Genomic DNA, 25,646 nt, shown 5'->3' with positions numbered 1-25,646 from the left:
CTTTTCCAGCACTGCCAGACAACTGACGCTCTGATTGTGAAACACTCCCTCAGTACTGACCCTCCAACACTGCGTACTCTCTGATGACTGATTCTCTGACGGTGCATCTCTGCCACAGTATTAACCCTCCGTCATACTGGTGTTCTCTCAGCAATAACACTCTGAGAATGCCATGCTCCCTTACCATTGACATTCTGGCCGTGGGACACCACTTCAAATTTAACCCTTCAGCAGTGCAGCACACACTCATCATTGCCTCTCTGATATTGCAGTGCTGCCTTCATACTGACCCTTTCACAGTGCAGGACACAGTAATATTGAACATCTTAAAGTGCCGCTCTCCCTCAGTGCTGACCCCCCTCTCATTTCTGACCCATTCAGTGTCGCATACCCTTTATTCTGAACCCCTCAGTGCAGCACTCCCTCAACGCTGACCTGCTTCAGTGCTGACCCCCTTCAGTCCTGATCCCCCTCAGAACAGCACTCCCGCAGTGCTGACCCCACACTGTGCTGCACTCCCTCAGAGCTCACCCACTTATCGCTGACGACCCCCTCACTTCAGCACTCCCTGATCACCTGGTCGTGCATCAGTCCCTTTCTCCGACCCCTCGGACGGTGCAGCACTACGTCAGCGCTGACCCGCCAACAAGATAATGTCAGAGAGATGTTCTCCCATCACATTGACCCTCTGAGACTGGAGCATTTACTAATGTTGGCCCTCTCACAGTGAAGCTCTCCGTTTAGTCCCTCTGACAGGCCGCATGCCTTTTATTACAGGTCTTTTCACAACGCACTGCCCCGTCATCATTGATTCTCTGACAGTGCAGCCCTCTGTTAATATTGAATTTGTGACAGTGCACAACTCCATTAATATTTGCCCTCTGATAGTGCAGCTCTTCCTCAGTCCTGACTCTCTGACAATGCAGCAGTCCCCTAATTACTGTCAGAGGGTCGATACTGAGAGAATGCTGCACTGTCAGAGTCAGCTGCCCGCAGTCCTATCAGACATTCAGTATTGAAGGTATGGGAGAGGGTGAGTGTCAGTGAATTCTGCACTGCAACAGGGCCAACAGTGTTGTCCCATGGCCAGAGTGTCCATGGTAAGGAAGAACTGCAATGTCAATGTAACAGGGTCAGGACTGAGGTCAGAATTGAGACAGTCCTGCAGGATTAGAGAGTCAGTGTTGTGGCTGAGGAGCACTCTGAGGTCCAGTACTGAGGGAAAGCTTCATGATCAGTGGGTCAGTTCTAAAGCTGTGCTACTTTGTCAGAGGGCCATACTAATGCAGTGCCTCATTGTAATGGGATAAGAATTGAGGGAATGTCGCACATGCATCACTAGCTCATCATTGACTGTCTAACAGTGCAGCACACTCTTAGTATTGACCTTCCAACAGTGTAGAGCAGTGTGACACATTAGGTATTAAGAGAGTACTGCACTGTCAGAGGGTCAATGATGGGAGAGTGCTGTGCTGTTGGAAGGTGTGTACTGAAAGGGAGCCGCCCTGCCAGAGGGCCTATATTAAGGCAGTGCAGCATTGTGAGAGGGTCGATATTTAGTGCATGCTCCTGTCTCAGAGGGTCAATTTGATGGGACAACATGCCTCTGAAACTAACTTGTTGGAGTGCTGCACCGCCTGAGGGTTCGTCTGAAGGGAGTGATGCCCTGTCAGATGATGAGCTTTCCCTCATCTTTAACCGTCTGACAGTGCAGCACTCCCATAATATTAACCAGTGTGGCACTTGCTTACAATTGAACTTCTGACAGTGCACAAGTCCAACAAAATGATCCTCTTGAGTGTCGCACACACTCAATATTGGCCCTCCAACAGTGCAGCACTCCCTCAGGACTGACCATCTGACATTGATAGGTGGATCGTGTAGCAATCCTGTAATATTGACCCACTGACACAGCAGAACTCCCTCAATATTGTTTTTCTGACAGTATTGCACTACTGATCCTTCGGCAGTGCCCCTTGATATCAATCTTTTCACATTAGACCACTCCCTCAGCACTAACTCTCTGAATGTGCAGCACTTCTCAGGACTGATTCTGTGATATTTCAGCACTCCCACATCATTAACCCTCTGACAGTGCAGCCCTCCCTTTATATCAACCCTCCAACAGTGCAGTGTTTCCTTAATATTGGACCTCTGATTGTGTGATACTCCCTCAGTGCGAAACTCTGACAATACAGCACTCTCTCTGAAATAACTCTCTGATTAAGCACTTCCTCTGTGCTAACCCTCTGAAAATGGAGCTTTCTCTCATTACTGACCCTTTGCAGTGCCGCACTGCCTCAGTACTCACTCACCACAAGTGCAGCACTCCATTAAGAGTGATCCTTTGACAGTGTGGCACTCCCCTAATATTGGTCCACTGACTGTGTGGCACTCCCTTAATACTGACCTGCTCGCGGTGCATCACTGCTCTAATATCAAACCTGCAGCTCTATCAGAGGGTCTGTCCTGAGCAAGTGCCCCATCGTCAGCATGTCAATTCTGAGGCAGTGCCTCTATATCAGTGAGTCAACATTGAGGTAGCTCCTGACGGTCAGAATTACGGGAGTGCCTCATATTTAGAGGGTCATTAACTGAGGGACAGCCTCATGATCAGCGGGTCAGTCTTTACGGACTGCCTTATAGCCAGTGTGTCAGTTCTGAGGCAGTGCCCTCAATGTAACAGATTTAGGAATGGGGTAGGGGGCACATGATTAGAAGGTCAGTAGTAAGCTATTGGAACTTTGTCAGAGGGTCAGTACTCAGCGAGTGCCTCATTGACATCGGGTCCATACAGAGGGTTTGCACTGAGGGAATGCTTCCTTGTCAGAGATTCAGAAGTGAGAAAGTGCCTCATTGTCAGAGGCTCATTCCTGAGGCAGTGCCTCATTGTCAGAGTGACATAATCAGATAGCACTCCCTCAATTCTAAACCTTAATACTGACCCTCTGACAATGAAGCACTGCCTCAGGACTGACCCTATGATAATGAAGTGTTCCTCAGGATTGAACCATTGACGATGTGACTCTCCATTCGTGTTGACCTTCTGATAATGGGGTTCTCCTGAAGTACTGACCCTCTGACGGTTGTGCACTGCCTCAGTACTGACCCTCTAAATATCTGCCACTCGGTCAATTTTGACCTCCTTACGATGAGGCATTACCTCAATACTGACTGGGGTGCAGGTCTCTGGCACAGAGTCTGTCGCTCTTGCAACGAAGGGAAGGGGGTATAGGAGGAGAGTGTTAGTCATTGGGGACTGAATAGTTAGAGGGACAGATAGAAGGCTTGTTTGGAACCGAAGAGACTCACGATTGGTGCGTTGCCTCCAGGTGCTAGGGTCCGTGTTATCTCGGATAGTGTCTTTGGGGTCCTGAAGGGAGAGGGTGACAAGCCCCAAGCCATGGTCCACATAGGTACCAACGACATAGGTAGAAAGAGAGATAGGGACGTCAGGCAGGATTTCAGGGAGCTCCGCTGGAAGCTGAGAGCTCAAACAAACGGAGTGGTTATCTCTGGTTTGTTACCCGTGCCAAGTGATAGCGAGGCAAAGAACAGGGAGAGATTTCAGCTGAACACGTGGCTGCAGGGAAGCTGCAGGTGGGAGGGCTTCAGGTACATGGACAATTGGGGCTCATTCTGGGGAAGGTGGGACCTGTACAAACAGGACGGTATCCACTTGAACCAGAGGGGCACTAATATCCTGGGCGGGAAATTAGCTAGTGCTGTTCGGGTGGGTTTAAACTAGCTTAGCAAGGGGATGGGTAACTGTGGTGTAGTTTCAGTACACAGGAGAAAGAGAATAGAGAGGACATGGACAGGATCTCAGTGTCACAGGAGTGTGCTGGCAAACAGCAAGCTGAATTGAAGTATGTCTACTTCACTGCCAGGAGTATCCGGAATAACCGAGGTGAGCTTGCAGCATGGATAGGTACCTGGGGCTTCGATGTTGTGGCCATTACGGAGACATGGATAGAGCAGGGTCAGGAATGGATGTTGCAGGTTCCAGGGTTCAGATCTTTGAGTAAGATCAGGTAAGGTGGGAAAAAAGGGGGAGGTGTGGCTTTGTTTGTCGAGGACAGTATAACGGAGGCTGAAAAAACTTTTGAGGAGGACTGGTCTACTGAGGTGGGATGGGCTGATGTCAGAAACAGGAAAGGAGAGGCCACGCTGCTGGGAGTTTTTTAATAGGCCTCTGCAAAGTTCCAGGGATCTGAAGGAGAGGATTGGCAAAACGATTCTGGGCAGGAGTGAAAGGAACAGGGTGGTCATTATGGGAGACTTTAACTTCCTAAACATTGACTGGAAATGCTGTAACTCTCGTACGTCGGATGGATGAGTTTTCGTCCAATGCACGCAGGAGCGTTTCCCGACACGGTACGTCGAAGGGCCGACAAGAGGGGAGGCCACACTGGATCTGGTACTTGACAGTGAACCAGGCCAGGTGTTTGATTTAGTGGTAGATGAGCACTTTGGAGAGAGTGACCATAATTCGGTTACGTTTAGTTTAGCGATGGAGTGGGAGAGGAACATGCCACAGGGCAAGACTTACAGATGGGGGAAGGCAATTATAATTGGGCAAGGCTTAGGAGGCAAAGAATGGGGTAGGAAAATGCAGGGGATGGGGACAATCGAAATGGGGAGCTGGTTTAAGTAACAGATATTGCGTGTCCTTGATAGGTACGTCCCTGTCAGGCAGGGGTCAGTGATAAGGTAGGGGAACCGTGGTTTACTAAAGAAATTGTATCTCGCGTTAGGCAGAAGAGCGAGGTTTATGTGATGTTGAGATGAGATGGATCAGTTGATGCGATGGAGAATTACAGATGAGCAAGAAAGGATTTAAAGAGAGAGTTAAGAAGAGCACGGAGGGGTCCTGAGCAGTCATTCGCAGGTAGAATAGAGGAGAACCGTAAAGTTCAAGGTATGTGAGGAATATAAGGATGACTGGGGTAGGAATAGGGCCAATCAAAGACAGAAGTGGGAAGTTGTGTGTGGACCGGGTAGAGATCGGAGAGGTGCTAAATGAATATTTCTCATCTGTTTTCACTGAGGAAGAGGAGAATATCATCGAGGAGACGACTGAGATACGTGCTATTAGACTTGAAAGGATTCAGGTTAGTAAGGAGGAGATGTTATCAATTCTAGAAGGTGTGAAGCCAGATACATCCCCTGGGCCTGAGAGGATTTTTCCGAGAATTCTCTGGAAAGCTCGGGAGGAGGTGGCGGAGCCCTTGGCTTTGATCTTCGAGTCCTCATTGTCTGCAGGTTTAACACCAGAGGACTGGAGGATTGCAAATGTTGTGCCCTTGTTCAAGAAGGGCAGGAGAGATGAGCCAGGCAATTACAGCCAGTGAGCCTTACGTCTGTTGCAGGAAAAGTTTTGGAAAGGGTTATAAGAGATAGGGTTTATAATCATCTCGGAAGCAACAATTTGATTGGAGATAGTCAACATGGATTTGTCAAGGGCAGGTCGTGTCTCACAAACCTCATGGAGATTTTGAGGAGGTGACCAAGCATGTGGATGAGAGAAGGCCAGTTGACGTAGTGTACATGGACTTGAGTAAAGCCTTTGATAAGGTTCCACATGGAAGGCTATTGGAGAAAATACGGAGCCATGTGATTGAGGGAGATTTAGCAGTTTGGATTAGAAACTGGCTTTCGGTAAAAAGGCAACCAGTGGTGTTTGATGGAAAATATTCAGTCTGGAGTCCGGTTACTCGTGGTCTGCCTCAAGGATCTGTTTTTGGCCCACTGCTGTTTGTCATTTTTATAAATGACTTGGACGCAGGCATAGGTGGATGGGTTAGTAAGTTTGCAAATGACACTAAAGTCGGTGGAGTGGTGGACAATGTGGAAGAATGTCGCATGTTGCAGGGAGACTTGGATAAAGTGCAAAATTGGGCGGAAAGGTGGCAAATGGAGTTCAATGTGAGGTGATTCGCTTTGGGAGGAATAATAGGAAGGTACAATACTGGGCCAATGGAAAGATTCTTGGTAGTGCGGATGTGCAGAGGGACCTTGGCGTCCATGTGCATAGATCTCTGAAAGTTGCCACCCATGTTGATAGTGCTGTGAAGAAGGCATACGGTGTGTTAGACTTTATTGGTAGAGGGATTGAGTTCCAGAGGCGTGATGTCATGCTGCAACTGCACAAAACGCTCGTGCGACCTGTTCTGGTCGCTCCATTGCGGGACGAATTCGGAAGCATTGGAAAAGGAGCAGAGGAGATTTACCAGGATGTTGCCTGGTCTGGAGTGAAGGTCTTATGAGAGAAGGCTGAGCGACTCGAGTCTGTCCTCATTGGAGAGAAGAAGGCTAAGAGGGCCTTTAATAGAAACATACAAGACGATCAGAGAAAGATGAGTCAGGGTGGACGGTGAGAGTCTTTTTCCTAGGATGATGATGTTGGCTTGTACGAGGGGGCTCAGCTACAAATTGAGGGGTGATGGATTGAAGACAGATGTCAGAGGCAGGTTCTTTACCCAGAGAGTGGTAAGGGCATGGAATGCCCTGCCTGCCAATGCAGTTAACTCAGCCACATTCAGGGCATTTGAACAGCCCTTGGATAAGCATATAGATGATGATGGGATAGTGTGAGGGAACGGGCTTAGATTAGTTCACAGGTTGGCGCAACATGGAGGGCCGAAGGACCTGTTCTGCACTGTATTTTTCTATGTTCACAGATGACACTAAAATGAGTGAGAGAGTAAAGTCTGAAGAGGACAATGAAAATCTGCGGAAGGATGCAGAAAGTTTAAGTGAATGGACAAGGGTCTAGCAGATGGAGTCCAATGATGGTAGATGTGAGGGTATCCATTTTGGTAGCAATTATGGAAAAATGGAGTCTTGCTTAAATGGTGAAAAATTGTAGCATGCTGCTCCGCAGAGTGAGCTGGGCAGCCTTGTGTCTGAATCAGGTAGTTTGCAGATGCGGCTGGTAATTGAGACAGCAAATGGAATAGTGTCCTTCATTGCGAGAGTGATGCAGTTTAAAAATCGGGAGGGTATGCTACAGTTGTATAGGGTGCTGGTGAGGCTTGGTGTGGAGTAGTTTGTACAGTTTTAGTCTCCTCACTTGAGAAAGGATGTACTTGCACTGGAGGGGGTGCAAAGGAGGTTCACGAGGTTGATTCCAGAATTAAAAATGTTGCTGTACGAGGAGAGATTGAGTAGACTAGGATTGCAGTCACTGGAATTTAGAAGAATGAGGGGTGATCTAACAGAAACTTTTAAAATTATGAAACAAATGGATCGGAAATTGTTTCCACTGATGGGCGAAATTCCAACTCGGGGGCACAGCCTCAAAATAAGTGTGAACAGATATAAAATTGAGTTGAGGATGAGCTTCTTCATCCAAAGGGTTGTGAATCTGTGGAATTCTCTGCCCACTGAAACAGTTGAGGTTCCCTTGTTGAATGTTTTGAAAGCCAAAACAGATAGATCTTTGAACAGGAAAGGAATTGAGGGTTATGGTGAATGGGAGGGTAAGTGGAGCTGAGTCCGCAAAAAAGATGAGCGGAACGAGCTGGAAGAGACAGATGGCCTACTCCTGTTTTATTTCTTATGTCCGTACGTCCTTAGATTGCCATCCATGTCATTCCTCCTTCCCTGGAATAGGCCAGTTCTGAACTGAAGAGTAGGTCTTTAAATAACTCCCACGTATCAAATGTTGACTTGTTCAATAAAAGCTCCTCCCAATTAATACTGCTCAGCTCCTACCTCACACTGATGTAATTTTCCCTCCCCCAATTTCGTCCCTTCCCACAAGGTCCTGATTATCCATGGCTGTCTTAAAATGTAAGGAGATGCGATCGCCCATTTAAGAAGCTCCTGGTTCACTGTTTTTCCCAAGTGGGAATCAGCTACAGGCTTTCTTGTTCCACGATGGGGGAGGAAATGGCCTAGTGGTATTATTGCTGGACTGTTAATTCAGAGACTGAGATAACATTCTGGGGACCTGTGTTCAAATTCCAGCACAGCAGATGGTGGAATTTGAATTCAATATAAAAGAAAATCATGAATTAAGAATATAATGATGACCATGAATTCATTGCCAAATGTCAGAAAAACTCAGCTGGTTCACTGTGCTTTAGGGAAGGAAACTGCCACCCTTACATGATCTGGCCTATATGTGACTGCAGACCCACAGCAATATGATTGACTTTGAACTGTCCCCTAGGCAATTAGGGATGGACAATAAAGACTGTGTAGCTAGGGATGTCCTCCTCCCATTAACAAATAAATAACATTGGATTCTACATCTTCCGATCCAAGATCGTTTCTTGCTCTCATACTAATTTCTTCGCTTACAGTCACTTTCCCTCCTGCCTGTCTTTTTGGAATGTCGTAAAGCCCTGCGCACTTACCTCCAGTGTTGATCTCCTTGTAACCATGTCTTTGTAATAGCTATAAAATCATGCCCGTCAACCTAGAAATGTGCTTTAATTTGTTGATTTTGTTCTGAATACAATGAGCACGCAAGCAAAGAGCCATGAATTTAGCTTTATCACTTGATTTCACCTCTTGACACTATTTACAGCTGTTTTCTGTTTGTACATGCTGCCTTTTCCAGTACCACGCTGAGTATTGTTATCCCGAGAGTTCTTTCGTCTCAGTCCGTGTGTATTCCTGGGCGAATGTGCTCGTGTGGTCTCAGGAGTTGGGGAGGTCACGGCTCTGGGACAGCCGTTTCATCGCCCTATGCTGCAGGTAAGAAGAAAAGAAAATCTCTTGCTCTGAGCTCTGCAAACCTGGGCAATGTCAAAAGGGAAACAAGGTCAAAAGAATTTCAACAAGAATCTCAAAATTAACTGCTGAATTCATCTCAACATTACGGGGATCGCCCAACTTAGTGGCCACAACATCCCACTTTATATTCTTCACAAACAATCCAAAGGCTGAAGTATCCGTATCCCTCTTAACTTTTATGGTTTTTGAGCAAATTTCTTGTTTCTAACTTGTGCATATTTGTGGTGCCTTATGACTTCTTGCATTTAGCAAATGATAAACTCACTCTCTCACGAGTTCAGGAGAAGCTAGTTTTATAGAATCCCCAGTGTGGAAACAGGCCACTCAGTTCAACAAGCCCACAGCAAGCCTCCAAAGAGCATCCCACCGAGACCCATCCCCATTCCCCTACTCTATCCCTGTCAGCCTGCATTTCCCATGGCTAATGTACCTAACCTAGACATCCGTGGGCACTGTGGGTAATTCAGCATTGCCAATCCACCCAACCTGCACATCTCTGGACTGTGGGAGGAAACCAGAGCACCCAGCAGAAACCCACACAGACAAAGGGAGAATGTGCAAACTCCACACAGACAGTCATCCGAGGCTGGAATGGAACTCGGGTCCCTGGTGCTGTGAGGTAGCGTTACTAACTACTGAGTCACCGTGTCACCCTGAGTTATCTTGACTCCTTCTGAAACATAGGAAGGTATCCACAAGACAAAGATCCTTTTTAATCAGCTTAATTCGTACCAACTGAGGTGGATCTAGTTGTGTGTGTGAAGAAGGGGAGTCTTTCACGAGGGAACTTAACAATTTGGGAGACTCAGTCACCGAGGGAGCCTGACCCGAAGACTGGTCAAAACAATAATGATTCGATATGAATTAGTGAGAATGCAGCTGTTAACAGTAATCCTCCATCCCTGTGTGGGAGCGAGATTTAACATTCAAAATCAAAACTGAAACTCTTGAACAAGGTAGTTCAAAACAGCCAGTTCTCTGATTGAGGTTGTGAACTTGCTCGCCGAGCTGGCTTCTTCTCATTCAGACGTTTCGTCACCATGATCGGTGACATCATCGGGACAGCCTCCAATGAAACAATGTTATTCTACTCTGTCTGGAATTGACACTGTCCAGTCTGTTACCATGAGTACTGTCATTTCCGGTTTTGATCTGTATGGGTTTGTGTGTGGGGGTCCAATTGGATCTGTTTGTTGGTTGCATTATGGGTGGAGAATCACGCCTCTCAGAGGACACTGCGACAAGGTAACCGTAGTAGCCCAAGCCAAGCATAGACACGCACAGGAATTCCGAGAGGCATGGCTCTGCACCCATTCTCCAGCCTCACATTCTTGGCCTCTTCAGTCTGAATATGATCACTCAACCATATCCTTGATGACAAACAATAGAGTCTTACTTCCCAAAATCTACAAACAGGACTGTCCAGACAGATCCATTTGTTCTAATGATATCATCTTCTGCTGGAGGGATTCCGAAATGTCTGCATTCTTCCTCAACTGAGCATTCCTTGCATTCGTGGTTGACAGAGCTGTCAGCCATGTCCATTGTGCTGCAGGGTTCCCAAGCGGAATATGAGTTGCTGTTCCTGCAACTTTGGGGTGGCATCATTTGTGGCACTGCAGGAGGCCCATGTTCAGTTTGGTTATGACTTTTGAGGAACGGATCGTCCCTTTGAGATTGAAATTGGAGAAAGATTTCAGGATTTTTTCATGTTCTTGTCTTTCTGTTATGCCCCTAGGTAAAAAGCAATGAAAGTGCCGTTAATTTTTTGCACGGCGAGCTGCTGCATACTAACCGGTCTCACACCATTACCAACACCTTGCCCTTGAGAAGGCAGATATGGATAAGGTTCTCAAAGCTGATAGAAGATTGAAACCACTCTAATCCTGTGACGATGGTAAGTTTCCCTTCTTTAAAAAAAAATGCTTGCAGCTGAATTCGCATAATATAGAGCACAGTGGCTCTGGTTAACACCACTGTCTCAATTCCACCCTTTGGTGACTTTCTGTGTGGAGTTTGCACATTCTCCATGTGCCTGCATGGGTTTTCTCCGGGTGCTCGAGTTTGCTCCCACAGTCAAAAGATGTGCAAGGTTGGTGGATTGGCCGTGCTAAATTTCCCAAGGTGTTCAGTGATGTGTAGGTTAGGTGAGTTATAGGTGGATGGGTCTGGGTGGGATGCTGTGAGGGGCAGCGTGGACGTGTTGGGCTGACGGACCTGTTTCCACACTGTAAGGGTTCTCTGATTCATGATTCTATGATTTTACTGAGTGCAAAGGTACAATATTGACTCGTCATATTTGTCTCACCTCTTTACACATTGACAAGAAAGCTTTAATGTCAGTTTCTATGCATTTGCAACTTGTCTGCTGTCTCTCACAAGGCTGACTATATCTCCTTCTCTAATGCGCATCTCCTGTCCGCTGACACTGAGAGGTGACACTTGCTTTTCATTTAGTACAATCAATAAAACAATAGCCTCCATATTACATCCAGCGGCTTCTCTTAACACTCACACGTTGTTCTTTATTTCCTCCAGGTATTGACCACTCATGATTTCTCATTCCTCATCTCTTCTCTCGCTCTCTCTCTCGCTCTCGCTCTTGCGGTCTTTATCTCAGAGGTTCACAGTCACACTATGTTGCACATGCATATTCTGTCCCTCATGCACAAACTCACTACACACACACAAAAAAAAGTCAGGAACACAGTCTCTCACGAACACACTCTGTCACATCTCACTCATTCATACTCCATACTATCACACAGTCGTACACGGTCTTGCACACATTCTGTGGCACACTTGCATGCACTGTCGCAGGATCTTTTGCCAATGCTCTTACTCTCAAGTACACACACACGACCACAAATCTCTCCCTCACACACTTAGGTTTGCAAATTCACTTGCTGTCAAGCTCACTCACACTTACAGACACACTCACTCCCTCATGCATGCTGTAACACTCCCTTCTTGTGCTAACTCCCTTTCACACACTCTCAAGCACAGTCACTGGCACACACATTCTGTCGTGCGCACACACACACTTTCATGCACTGTCTTTTCACTCTTGAGCACAATCATATGCTCACCTCTCTCTTGCACACAGTCAATTTGATTTGAGTCAGAGATAAAGGGAACTGCAGATGCTGGAGAATCCAAGATAATAAAATGTGAGGCTGGATGAACACAGCAGGCCAAGCAGCATCTCTGATGAAGGGTCTTGGCCCGAAACGTCAGCTTTTGTGCTCCTGAGATGCTGCTTGGCCTGCTGTGTTCATCCAGCCTCACATTTTATTATCTTGATTTGAGTCATCATTGTCACATGTGCCCAGGTACAGTGAAAAGTTTTCTTCTGCATGCAGTATAGACAGGTGATATCAAACAAGGCGCATGAGTGAAACGGAACATAGTGACAGCTACAGAGAAGATGCACAGAGAGCAAGATCAAAATTAGATTTAAGCTTTTCAGTGTCCTATTCAGGTGTCCAATAACAGCGGTGAAGAAGCTGTTGTTGAATCTTTTCACGCATGTATACAAACTTTTTTTACATCTTGCCTTCAGAAGAAGGGAGAAGAGAGTGTAATTGGCGGGTGAGAAGGGCCTTTGATTATGTCAGTTTCTTTCCCGAGGCAGCGGGAAGTAGAGGTGGAATCAACGAATGGAAGGCTGGTTTGCATGATGGACTATGCTGTGTTCATGACTCTGTAGTTTCTTGTGGTCTGAGGAAGAGCTGTTGCCAAACCATGCTGTGACATGCATCCAGATAGGATGCTTTCTCTGGTACATGAATGAAAGTTGACCTTGCGGACACTCCAAATTACCTTAGCCTGCTGGGGAAATAGAGACATTTGGTGTGCTTTTTTGCCCATTGCGACGATCTGGGTGGACCAGGAGAGATTGTTGGTGATCGACACTCTCAACTATCTCCACCTCAGCAACATCTCTCTCACTGTCTGATGCAGGCGCTCACACACTCACATTGTGTCACCTATTCTGTCTGTCTGCCTCTCCCTCTCTCCCTCATCGCCCATCTCTCTCTCTCTCTCTCTCTCTCTCTCTCTCTCTCTCTCTCTCTCTCTCTCTCTCTCTCTCTCTCTCTCTCTCTCTCGCTCTCTCGCGCGCGCTCTCTCTCTCTGTCTCTGTCTCCCTCCCCCACCCCCCCAACCTCTCTGGCTTTGTCTCTCTCTCTCTCTTTTTCTCACATACCAACTCATTGCTCAGTATTCCATGGTATCTGAATTGTTGGAAGAATTAACTTAGACTGAGCGTGGATTTTCTCCCAAATTAGTTATGACAAAGCAGAACCAATTCTGCCTGGAAGAAGAAAGGCAGGAGCCATAATAATTAGGGATTGTTTTGCTAGAGGAACCGTGCTGTGATATGCATCCAGATAGGATGCTTTCTGTGGTACATGAGTGAAAGTTGCCCTTGTGGGCACACGGAATTGCCTTAGCCTCCTGGGAAGTAGAGACAACGGTGTGCTTTTTTGCTCATTGCGATGATGTGGATGGACCAGTGAACTAATCTAAGCCCATCCCCCTACACGATCCCATTATCATCCATATGCTTATCCAAGGACTATTGAAATGCCCCTAATGTGGCTGAGCTAACTGCATTGGCAGGCAGGGGGTTCCACATCCTTACCACTCTCTGAGTAAAGAACCTGCCTCTGATATCTATCTCAAATCTATTATCCCTCACTGTTGCTCATACAAGCTGACGTCATCATCCTCGGAAAAAGACCCACACTGTCCACCCTGTCTCATCCACTGATCATCTTGTATGTCTCTATTAAATCCCCTCTGAACCACCTTCTCTCCAATGAGTACAGACCCAAGTCCCTCAGCCTTTCTTCAGAAGACCTTCGCTCCGGACCAGGCAACATTTCCTCTGCACCTTTTCCAATGCTTCCACATCCTTCCTGTAATGGGGCGACCAGAACTGTACGCAATATTCCAAATGAGACCGCACCAGCTGTTTGGACAGTTGCTCTGGATCTCAATCCCACTGCCAATAAAACCTAAAACACCGTAAGCCTTCTTGACAGCACTATCAACCTGGATGGCAATTTTCAGGGATCGACATAGATGGACACCCTCTGCACAGCAACACGACCAAGAATCTTTCCATTGACCCAATATTCTGCCTTCTTATTATTCATCCCAAAGTGAATCACCTCACATTTATCCGCATTGAACTCCATCTGCCACCTTTCCGCCCAATTCAGCAGTTCATCCAAAGTCTACCGGTAACCTGCAACATTCTTCCACATTGTCCACCACTCCACTGACTTTAGTGTCAGCTGCAAACTTACTAACCGATCTACCAATGCCTCCGTCCAAGTCACTTATGAAAATGACAAACAGCAGTGATCCCAAAATAGATCCTTGAGACACATCACTAGGAACCAGACTCCAGGCTGAATATTTTCTATCAACCACCACTGGTTGCCTCCTTAGCCAAAGCCAGTTTCTAATCCAACCTGCTAAATATCCCTCAATCCCATGTCTCCATGTTTTCTCCAATAGCCTACCATGTGGAACCTTATCGAAGGCTTCACTGAAGTCCATGTCCACCACGTCAACTGCCCGACCCTCATCCACGTGCTTGGTCACCTTCCAAAATTACTCAATGAGGCTTGTGAGACACGACCTGCCCTTGACAAATACATGTCGACTATCTCCCATCAAATTGGTGCTTGCTCGATGATTATAAATCCTCTCTCTTATAATCCTTTCCAAAACTTTTCCTGCAACAGACGGAAGGCTCACTGGGTTTATAATTACCTGGGTCATCTCTACTGCCCTCTTTGAACAAGGGCACAACATTTGCAACCCTCCAGCCTTCTGGTACTAGACCTGTAGACAATGAGGATTCAAAGATCAAGGCCAAAGGCTCCGTCACCACCTCCGTAGCCTCCCAGAGAATCTGAAAGTTTCGAAGGATGATGCGTTGTATCCGGAGGTTGGTGGGGTGGTACGTCAGGACGAGGGAGACTTTGTTTTGGTTGTTGTTGCGGGGTTGGGTGAGAGGGATTTGTTGCAGGAAATGCTGGAGACACGGTCGAGGGCGTTATCAACCACAGAGCGGGGCAAGTTGTGGTCTTTGAAAAATGAGGACAACTGAGATATACGGGAATAGAATACCTCATCCTGGGAGTGCAGATGCAGAGGCAAAGGAATGGGGAATAGGGGATGAATTGTTGCAGGAATATGGTGGGAGGAGGTGTAATCTTGGTAGCTGTGGGAATTGGTGGAGTTGAAATGGATATTTGTTTCTCAGTGGTTGGAAATAGAGTGGTCCAGGTAGGAGAGAGAGGTATCAGAGATTGTCCAGGTTAACTTCAAGTTCGGGAGGAAGGTGTTGGTGAAGCGGATGAACTGTTGGAGCCCCTTGTGGGAACACGAGGCGGTGCCGATACAGTCATCAATGTAACGGAGGAAGAGGTGGGGTTGAGGGCCAGTGTAGGTACGGAAGAGGGAGCGTTCCATGTAACCTACAAAGAGGCAGGCATAGCTTGGGCCCATTTGGCTACCCTGGCCACCCTCTTTGTCTGTAGGAAGTGGGAGGAATTGAAAGAGAAACTGTTGAGGGTTGTTCAAGGACCGGAACTTGCCCCTCCTCAGTGGTCAAAAACGCCCTCGACCGTGTCACCCGCGTTTCCCACAACTCATCCCTCACACCCGCACCCCATAATAACTACCAAAACAGTGTCGTCCTCGCCCTCACGTACCACCCCACCAACATCCGGATTCAATGCGTCGTCCTCCGACCCTTCTGCCATCTGCAATCCGACCCCACCACCAAAGACATTTTTCCCACCACCCTGAGGTGACCCCCTTATCCGCTCCACACTCCCCTCTAGCACTCCCTACACCCAGCACTTCCCTGCATATCCATAAATGTTGTCATCACAACGTTTAAAATTCACTGGTCCCGATACCCCCCCCCCCCCCCCCCCCCCCCCCCCCTCACCCCCATCCCAGGCCCCAGGAAGAATTTCCTCGTCAAACAGATGTTTACCTGCACATCTGCTAATGTGGTAGACTGTATCCACTGTTGCCATTGTGGCCCCCTCTACATCGGGGAAACCAAACAGAGGTTTGGGGACCGCTTCACCTGTGCTCAGTTTGCACTAAAGAACTGCACCTCCCAGTCGCGAACTGTTTCGACTCTCCCTACCAATCCTCAGGTGACATGTCCATCCTGGGCCTCCTGCAGTGCCACAACGATGCCACCTGAAGGTTGCAGGAGCAGCACCTCATATTGCGCTTGGGAACCCTGCACTCCATGGTATCAATGTGGACTTCACAAGCTTCAAAATCACCCCTCGCCCTCCCGCATCCCAAAACCAGCCCACCTATCCCATCCTGCCACCTCAAACCCCACCCCCATTTCCTACCTCCTAATCTCTTCCCGCCCCGGAGACCTGTTCGTCCTCCCCGGACTGGCCTATCCCCTCCCTCCCTCCCCACCTACACTCACCTCTGCTGGCTCCATCCCCACCTCTTTAACTTGTCTGTCTCCTCTCCACCTATCTTCTCCTCTATGCATCTTTGATCCGCCTCCCCCTCTCTCGCTATTTATTTCAGAACTCTCTCCCCCTCCCCCTTTTCTGATGAAAGGTCTCGGCCCAACGTGTCAGCTTTTGTGCTCCTCAGATGCTGCTTGGCCTGCTGTGTTCATCCAGCTGCACACTTTGTTATCTCTACATCTCTTAACAACCTCATGAGGTGAGTTCCAGAGCGAACTATGCAGGGTAGACTTTGGGTTTATCATTCTAACTTGCCAGTCCTGAAAGATGAAAGTTGGTTTGTGTTGGATGTTTGTCTCATCGCTATGAAAGATATCCTGAAAGGATTTTTCAAATCTTTTGTTGAGAATTGTACCCATTTAGTCACTCATCCTTTTCCTTCTTTAAAGTTTCCATGGTAGTGACAAATTTCAAATATCTGCGGAATTTTATTTGGCTTTGTATTGGTTCTCTGTGATTCTCTGTTCATGGCTCCGCAACCTGCCAGCTAATTACAGAATTTATCATTGATGTGCCTGTACCAAAATCTTTCGTCTTATACTATTTCTCCCAATTTCAGGAGAAAGTCCAGAGAGACCTTTTAAAGGAAAGGGGATTAGAAAGAAAATCTATTGATCAAAATCATGAATAGTTGATAAATTATTTGCATTCCATATTTCCAGAAACTGCCCCGGAAGAGAGAGCCCAGAGAATTGCCAAAGCTGTCCGCAAACAGTCAATAGAAGTGAAGGAAAATTGGGAACAATTGAAAATCCGTGCGAGCAACTGGCAGAAACAGGTGGAAAAGGCGTTGGAGAAACTTCAAGAACTGCAGAAAGTTCTGGATGATCTTGAGGCTCATGTGATAACAGCTGAGGGGGTCCACACTGATTGGCAACCTGTGAGTGACCTGCTTATTGACTCATTGCAGGATCACTTTGATAAAACCACAGTAAGTGCAATTACATTACACTTCACTTATGAACAGATGTAACCACAATGTTGTATCGAGACGATCAGTAATATGAGTACTTCAGTAATATTGATTGAATGGTTGTTAACTTAATTTGCAAATTAAAACTTAGTTGAGCATGCCTTCTGATGATATCACATCATTAATATTAGTATAGTTGAGGATTCTATTAGTCAGTGACATCAGCTGAGTTATCTGCTTGTTGCCATGTTATCAGGGTTCAAGGTAAAGTCTTAGCACGCCATTTGGCGACTCCTTAGAGAGAGACAACTGGTTATGATTTAACCTGAAGATCACCATGCCTCAGGGAAGTAGAGGGGTTGAGGCGAAGACCCTTTGTGGTCAGCTCACTGGTGTGGCAATTGAGCCCTCTCTGCAGGGCATCAGTCTGCATCACAAGCCAACTGAATTTGAATAGAGTTTAGGATTGGAGAGCCATCCATGCAATTATTTTTTTTGAATGAATGTTTCTCACTGGGACTGTCTCACCGGCAAACTTTTTAAAAGCCAGCTCAGCCATACAGGCGAGATCAGTTCCTGATCTCAGCTGAATTTTTTGACCTGGGGTGGGTCAGCGTTAGGAGTTCATTGATTGGAATGAATTCTCATTAAGTTAGCGAGAGGGATACTACACGTGAATAGATCGATGTTTTGAAAAGAGGATGAGATATGAGCCCAAGTTTAATTGATGTGGAAGACCAGCCACAATCATCATCGACAGTGGAGCAAGCTTGAGTGGCCATGCAACATTGTGCTGCCACTATTTGACTTGTTCTGTGGAAAGGAAGGAAAATGGTCCAAGTGTCAAAAATGCCGAAGACCACATCATTCTACAACCTCAAAATTTGATTGTGTTCAGCATATTATCACTCCTGGTACCCCGAAATCCTGGTCTATCATCTCAGCAGCTCGACTCTGCCCAAAAGCTGGTTACTTGTGACATTTTTGAGGGATCTTCCCAAGTCTGAAAATCATTTTTGTTTTTGTACAATCAAAGTTGGCCAGTGTGGAAGGAGGTCGTTTGGCATATCGTAGCTCTTTGAAATAACTCCCCAATTCGTCCCCCTCTGCTTGGCAATGACTTCAACCACTTATAAAATCTCTTTAATGGAGGGAAACTTTGAAGGCGTGTGATTGGAGTGTTAACGATCCCAGAATACAACTGAGCCTTATTAAGTTGTTAGTTCAGATGATCAAGAGCTTGATGAAAGAGGATTGTTTGAAAAAGTGCCTTAAAAGAGGAAATGTACAGAGGCTGAGAGGTGTAGGAAGTTAGCGAGTTTTGAGAGGATTTGTTGCTTGGGTTGAGGTTCTGGATGTGAGTTTGCTCGCTGAAGGTGTAGGAAGTCTCTTCTTGGGTTTGAAGCCGACACAATTAAATGTTTGGCAACTAGTAGTGGGCCGTTTAAAATCAAGAGTGGGCAAGAGGACATAATTAGACGAGTGCAGTTATCCTGAAGTATGGTTGGACTGGTGGAGATTACCAAAATAGCGATAGGCATAGCCAAGTAACGATTTGTAAACAAAAATGAGAATTTAATAAAATTACTGTTAATGGTATCAGTCAGGTGGAAAGTACAGAGAATAGGAATTGGTTCAAGTTGAGACTCGGGCAGTGGAGTTTTAGACGACCTCAAGTGTTCAATGGACAAATGTGGGTCTCCATCAGGGAATGCATTGGAATTGTCAGGTCCAGAAGTGAAGTAGTTCCAGGTGAAGGTTTCACTGCGAATGAGCCGAGACAAGAGACAGGTTGGCAGGATTGAAAAGATGTAAAGAGACAGCTTTAGGGATTGTATGAATGTGTGGTCGGACGTTCATCATGGGATAAACAAGATGCCAAGGTTGTGCTGAGACAAGTGTAACATTACATTGTTGCCAAGGCAGAGTAATGCAATCAGTAGGTCGTGAATAGAGATTGGTGTGGGGACCACAAAGTGGTCTTCCCAGTTTGAAATTGTTATCTCGACATAGTTGCGCAACTTTATGTTCTGTTCAAAAGGCATTACTGACAAGGAAACAGAAGTTCGCCATTTGTTTACTTGTCAATATATCTTGATTTTTCCACCATGTTCTCCAATTATTGACACAACATGTGCACTGTACGAAGTGAACCGTTCAAACCTTGAAAGGAGATGTTAAAATTGTGGAATATGAAGTTAAATTTATTTTATTGAAAATTTAAATAAATTACATGAAGGTTTGACCAAGACTGCAAGGAATTCAATGGATCACCAGATGAATAAAACAAGCAGTAGTAAGGTGGTATTAGCTGGATGTTCCTGAAGAAAGAGAACGCAGCCAACCTTTCTTCCATCAGGGGGATTAATTGTGTGGTGTCAGACACAGTCGATGAAATCATTCCTTCTGTCTTTACTGTCTGACTAGACTATGGTTGTAATATTTCCTTTTTTAAGCGCTCAAGGTTCGACATACTTCACTTGACATTCTCATTTTATAAATTTTAAGAAGTTGACTTATTGTCAAGTCACGATAGGATTGAAAACACATTCTATAACTGTTTGAAGTCAGAAGTCACATAACACCAGCTTGTCGTCCAACAGGTTCATTTGAAATCACACAAGCTTTTGGAGTGCAGCCCCTTCATCAGGTGCAGTTAGTGAGGTGACCACAGAGAGAGACAGCTTATCAGCAGAGAGATCAAAAGATCATAGAATTGGCGTGAGTGGAGTGTCAGATAATAACTCTATGCAGGTACCAAGAGTGTTAGAGGCAAGTAAAGCGTTTATAAAGTCCATGTCAGTGCTGTGTTGTCATGATAATCAGGCAACGCAACAGGAATGTACAAAAGGTGACATCTCAGGTCAGACTCTGACTTGTAGTTTCGAGGCTTGTGTTCAGAATCTGTCTTAGAGTTTTAACCTTTATTTCAAAAGCAAGAATTTATAAGATACCACACTGACTGTAACTACAAGTTGTGTGTTTCTTCAACAAAATATCTGCAAACCAACAAACATCCTGGATGAAGACTTATTATCTGACACTCCACTCACACCAGTTGTATGATGTTTTCATCTGTCTGCTTATCAATTGTGTGACTGTGTGTTTTCCTCCCTGACCGCACCTGATGAAGGGACTGCACTCCCAAAGCTTGTGTGATTTCAAATAAACCTGTCAGATTATAACCTGATGTCATGTGACTTCTGACTTTGTCTATCCTAGTCCAACACCAGCACCTCCACATTATAACTGTTTGGAACCAAGTCAGTGCAACAGGTACATATCGAACATTTGACTTCAGAAGAATGCCGAGTGCTGAAAAGTTCATTAATAACAAAGGATTTCTTCATTCTGCCATCTATCGTAACATGCTGCGTCTCACAGTCACAATGAAAGGATGGCCACTTGAATTTAGCAGGGCCAAGAACAGTTATGGACATTTTTAGCATGGGAGGAGGCCATTCAACTTATTTTAACTGTCCCAGCTCTCTCCCAGCGCAACAAAATTAATCCTTCTCTCGAACTCATTCCACATATTTCACAGAATTGAAATATATAGGTACATACTTAAGAGATTTTAACATCAAGTGAGCAGTTCTCGCACTTCACCTTGTCACTAAAAATGGAAAACGTGACTTACAAGGAGTGGGTCTTTATTTTGTTCTGTTTTGATGATGAAGCAGATGCAAGTCCAAGTGCTGGAACTGGCGTCTTGAACTTAGCAACTGTTCAATGTGTATAAAATGAATTCTGTGCACATCTCCTAAAAGCAGTTTTATGGAAGGAAAAGGCACCAAAGAAGATTTGGTGTATTGTGCTTGATGCTATTATACTCCAACCTGTGAAAACAGAACTCTACAACTGTGAGTGTTGAGTTCTGAGAGGGTGCTATCTTGTTTGAATGTACATTGCTAAGCCTAGGCCTATTTTCCCAACAGCAAAATTGGTAATCCAGCAAGAAATGGATATTTCTCACATTTGTTGGCTGTAAGTGTCTGTTTAAAGTTTGAGTACAGTTTCCTTATATACAGGTGCTTAACCTGCTTTGACAGTTGGAACATTTGTTGTGCCAATGAAAATTTTTTGAATGGTTTCACCTCCAATTTTCCTCTTTATACATATTTGGTATTTTTTTCAGGGTCAGGACTATCTTCAAAATCTGAGATTGGGTTTTGAAAGAGAGCAGCCTTTGTTTTGGAGAGATAATGGGAACTGCAGATGCTGGAGAATGCGAGATAACAACGTGTGGAGCTGGATGAAGACAGCAGGCCAAGCAGCATCTGAGGTGCACAAAAGCTGACGTTTCGGGCCGAGAACCTTCTTCAGAAAATGGGGAGGGGGTGCGGGTTCTGAAATAAATAGGGAGAGAGGGGGAGGCGGATGGAAGATGGATGGAGGAGAAGATAGGTGGAGAGGAGAGTATGGGTAGGGAGGCAGGGAGGGGATAGGTCAGTCTGGGGAGGCCGGACAGGTCAAGGGAGCGGGATGAGGGGAAACAGGGGTGCGGTATGAGGTGGGAGGGGTGATGGGTGAGAGGAAGAATAGGTTAGGGAGGCGGGGACGAGCTGGGCTGGTTTTGGGATGCAGTGGCAGGACAGGAGATTTGGAAGCTTGTGAAATCCACACTGATAGCATTGGGCTGCAGGGTTCCCAAGCAGAATATGATTTGCTGTTCCTGCAACCTTGGGGTGGCGTCATTATGGCACTGCAGGAGGCCCAGGTTGGACATGTCCTCTCGGGAATGGGAGGGGGAGTTGAAATGGTTAGTGACTGGGAGGTGCAGTTGTTTCTTGCAAACTGAGCGTAGGTGTTCTGAAAAGCGGTCCCCAAGCCTCTGCATCGTTTCCCCAATGTAGAGGAAGCCACAACGGGGACAGCGGATGTTTTGGATATTTCTTAAGCATTGATTTTCATTCAGAGTTGGTTGGATTTTGCTGAAGCAATAGACATAACTCACTATGACGTAGACAATGTCAGAGTTAATGTTTCGCGTCCTGTGACCCTTCCTCAGATCTCACTCTTCACTGATGCTGCCAGACCTGCTGAGCTTTTCCAGCAAGTTCTGCTTTTGTTGCTGATTTACAGTGCCCACAGTTCTTTTGTTTTTTACGACACAGACAAAACTTGATCTCTGCAGGAAGCATGATGCTGCATTCTCCAACTTTCCTGCCTTTTTGTAATATAATATTGTCTTTTTAGGACAGAAGTGGCTTTTTTTGTTTGTTTTAACTTCCGCACATACTTTCTATGCAGGTTAAAAGTCTACACCTTTTCAGTTCTCTGCTGCATAATGAAGACTTGGAACAATTTTTTTTTATAAAGTAGAAAATCAGTGTGGTTTGTTTTCCAAAATGTGATTTGTAAGTGCAACACTTAACAGTGTGTTCATCAAACTATTGTTTCCTTTGATCTTTGTGTTGCAGAAATTTCTAGAATCATTTCATATGTATTTTTCTTGATATATTTTAGCAGCTTTCCTGGAGCAAGTCTGTTTTCCTTCGGATGAGACGACTTTCAGACATACTCCCTTTATTATGAGATTTAATTGCGGTAAAATGAGGAGGATTTTTATTCACTGAGACACACATGACTATATGTTGAAAGCATTGGATAAAGCGTTCTGTTCGGACTGTCATGTTATCTGGTGTTTGTACCAGGCTTTCCGATGAAATGCAAGTGATTAAGGATGCTACTGATGCCACATGTTATTACAAGAGGAAATGAACATACAAGTAAGGATTTTATGCCACATTTATACATAGCATGGGCCATGCAGCATGGATGCAGTGACTGAGTGAAATGGGACGCAGTGACTGAGTGAAATGGGACGCAGTGACTGAGTGAAATGGGACGCAGTGACTGAGTGAAATGGGACGCAGTGACTGAGTGAAATGGGACGCAGTGACTGAGTGAAATGGGACGCAGTGACTGAGTGAAATGGGACGCAGTGACTGAGTGAAATGCTCACAGCGAATTGCCCCCTCCATCCTCACCCACTCACAGCGACTTGCCCCTGCAGTCCTGTCCCAATCACAAGGACTTGCCCTCTCCGTCCTTACCCGCTCACAGTGACTTGCCCCTGCAGTCCTGACCCCCTCACAGTGACCTGCCCCCTCACTCCTGACCCGCTCTACATTGAGGAAACCAAGCAGAGGCTTGGGGACCGCTTTGCAGAACACCTCCACTCGGTTCGCAACAAACAACTGCACTTCCCAGTCGCGAACCATTTTAACTCCCCCTCCCATTCCTTAGACGACATGTCCATCATGGGCCTCCTGCAGTGCCACAATAATGCCACCCGAAGGTTGCAAGAACAGCAGCTCATAATCCGCTTGGGGACCCTGCAACCCAATGGTATCCATGTGGACTTCACCAGCTTCAAAATCTCCCCTTCCCCAACTGCATCCCAAAACCAGCCCAGTTCTTCCCCTCCCCCTACTGCATCACAAAACCAGCCCAGCTGTTCCCTTCCCCCGACTGCATCCCAAAACCAGCCCAGCCTGTCTCCACCTCCCTAACATGTTGTTCCTCTCACCCATCCCTTCCTCCCACCTCAAGCCACACCTCATCCTGCCTCCTTGACCTGTCTGTCTTCCCTGGACTGACCTATGCCCTCCCTACCTCCTCACCTGTACTCTCCTCTCTACCTATCTTGTTTTCTCTCCATCTTCGGTCCGCATCCCCCCCCTCCCTATTTATTCCAGTTCCCTCTCCCATCCCCCTCTCTGATGAAGGGTCTAGGCCCGAAATGTCAGCTTTTTTGCTCCTGAGATGCTGCTTGGCCTGCTGTGTTCATCCAGCTCCGCACTTTGTTATCTTGGATTCTCCAGCATCTGCAGTTCCCATTATCAGTGGCATTTTCCTCTTCATCGAAGTTTGTGCAAAAGCAACACGATATGGGGCGGCACGGTGGCTCAGCGGTTAGCACTGCAGCCTCACAGCACTGGGGACCCAGGTTCAATTCCAGCCTCAGACAACTGTCTGTGTGGAATTTGCACCTTGTCCCTGTGTCTGCGTGGGTTTCCACCAGGTGCTCCGGTCTCCTCCCACAGTCCAAAGATGTGCACGCTCGGTGGATTGGCAATGCTAAATTGCCCGTCGTGTTCAGGGGCGTGGGTCTGGGTGGGATGCTCCAAGGTTTGGTGTGCACTTGTTGGGCCAAAGGGCCTGTATCCACACTGTAGGGAATCTAAACAAACCTGTTCCCACATCTCCATGTTATAACCCTGCTGATCACTGCACACAGAGATGTTTGATAACAAAAGGATAACAATAATATTCAAACCTAGTGCTGGAGATGTATTTTAAATACACGGAGGCCAGTGTCGATCTCCAATTCAACTTTTATTTACAAATGAACTGTCTTCAACTTTAGCACTGCCTCATTCAGAGATAGTTGACAGGGTGTCAGCATCTCTGATGCTCACACCTCTTATCTGTCAGCCAGGGCTCCCTGATTTGGGCTGTTAATATGGAACAATCAGGCAACTCATATTCTGTGAGGTTCAACTGGCCGACCTGGTCACAAACCAGTGCGGTGTGTTCATCGAAAATCAAACGTACTAGAAAGATACCATTCCATACCAGTGTAAAGGAAGGCATGAGGCTAAACTGGGGAGGGAAGGGAACTGCTTATTGGGGGTGGCCCAGAGAGTAAAAGAAAATCGAATGGGAAGAAGACCATTTGAGACTGAGGGAGAGAGATGTAATTGCCTGAATGAGGCATTCCAATTGCGAAATGGATTTTAGTGTGTACACCATGTTCAGTTTCCCCGATCTTAATCTGTACTCCTCTTTCAATCATTAGTATCTGAAATTTCTGTATCATTTCCAAATGTTCTGTCTCTAATGTTATGCTGTTGGAGTTGGTTGAACTGCAGAGATATTACTTATTTGCACAAATGTGTTCAGTGAAATGAGTTGCATGCTATTTATGTATTATTCTTCCTGATTCTATTGTACGCATACAAATTGAAGTTAGTTCCACTTTTGAACAACAAACTGCTTTTAGATGTCTGATGTATCTCATTTGCCTGCCACTTACTCTTGTTGATGAGTTGTGTTTCTGTTTGGTGAAGAAATATGAATGAGCTGGAGCACTAATGGCAATGCCCAATGTGGTGATCTTCCAACATTGCAGCTGGAAGGTGGGGCGGGGAGGGGGATGGGTTTCACAAGAACTATCACAGAGGGAAATGCAGAGGGAAATGCAGAGACAGGTGATGTATGTGGCAGCACCGAGACAGTGAGGAGAATGAAATGCAATGAAAGTGGAATCTGGCTGTAGTCTCAAAGGCACGGGCTGAATGGAAGAGGACAGAAAGGATTCACTCAGAGGAAGAGAAGATCAGACTAGACTGACTGTGAAACAGGCAGTAATCATTGGCAAGTTACTGATAGGAGGGTGAATCAATCGGGCTCACTTTAAGACTGTTTACAGTTACCATATA

The 25,646-nt window shown here is 46.1% G+C and overlaps 1 protein-coding gene across 2 annotated transcripts in view; it reads left to right on the top strand.

Annotated features, from left to right (window-relative positions):
* Positions 1-25,296, top strand: part of LOC132208856 (uncharacterized) — a 33,940-nt gene extending 8,644 nt beyond the window's left edge. The window contains exons 2-5 of one of the 2 annotated variants that reach the window (XM_059644164.1): positions 8,573-8,709; positions 16,946-17,214; positions 21,335-21,481; positions 22,666-25,296. In XM_059644164.1, the coding sequence (XP_059500147.1) occupies positions 8,573-8,709; positions 16,946-17,214; positions 21,335-21,481; positions 22,666-22,734 (622 nt within the window). In that variant the 3' untranslated portion in view covers positions 22,735-25,296. The remainder of the gene's footprint in view (positions 1-8,572; positions 8,710-16,945; positions 17,215-21,334; positions 21,482-22,665) is intronic. The other variant, XM_059644165.1, reaches the window with a different exon arrangement.
* The last annotated feature ends 350 nt before the right edge of the window (positions 25,297-25,646 follow it).

The sequence above is a fragment of the Stegostoma tigrinum genome, unplaced genomic scaffold, assembly GCF_030684315.1.
Source record: "Stegostoma tigrinum isolate sSteTig4 unplaced genomic scaffold, sSteTig4.hap1 scaffold_547, whole genome shotgun sequence".
NCBI lineage: Eukaryota > Metazoa > Chordata > Chondrichthyes > Orectolobiformes > Stegostomatidae > Stegostoma > Stegostoma tigrinum.
The sequence above is the reverse complement of the archived record's forward strand: the minus strand, read 5'-3'. Positions and strand labels throughout refer to the sequence as shown.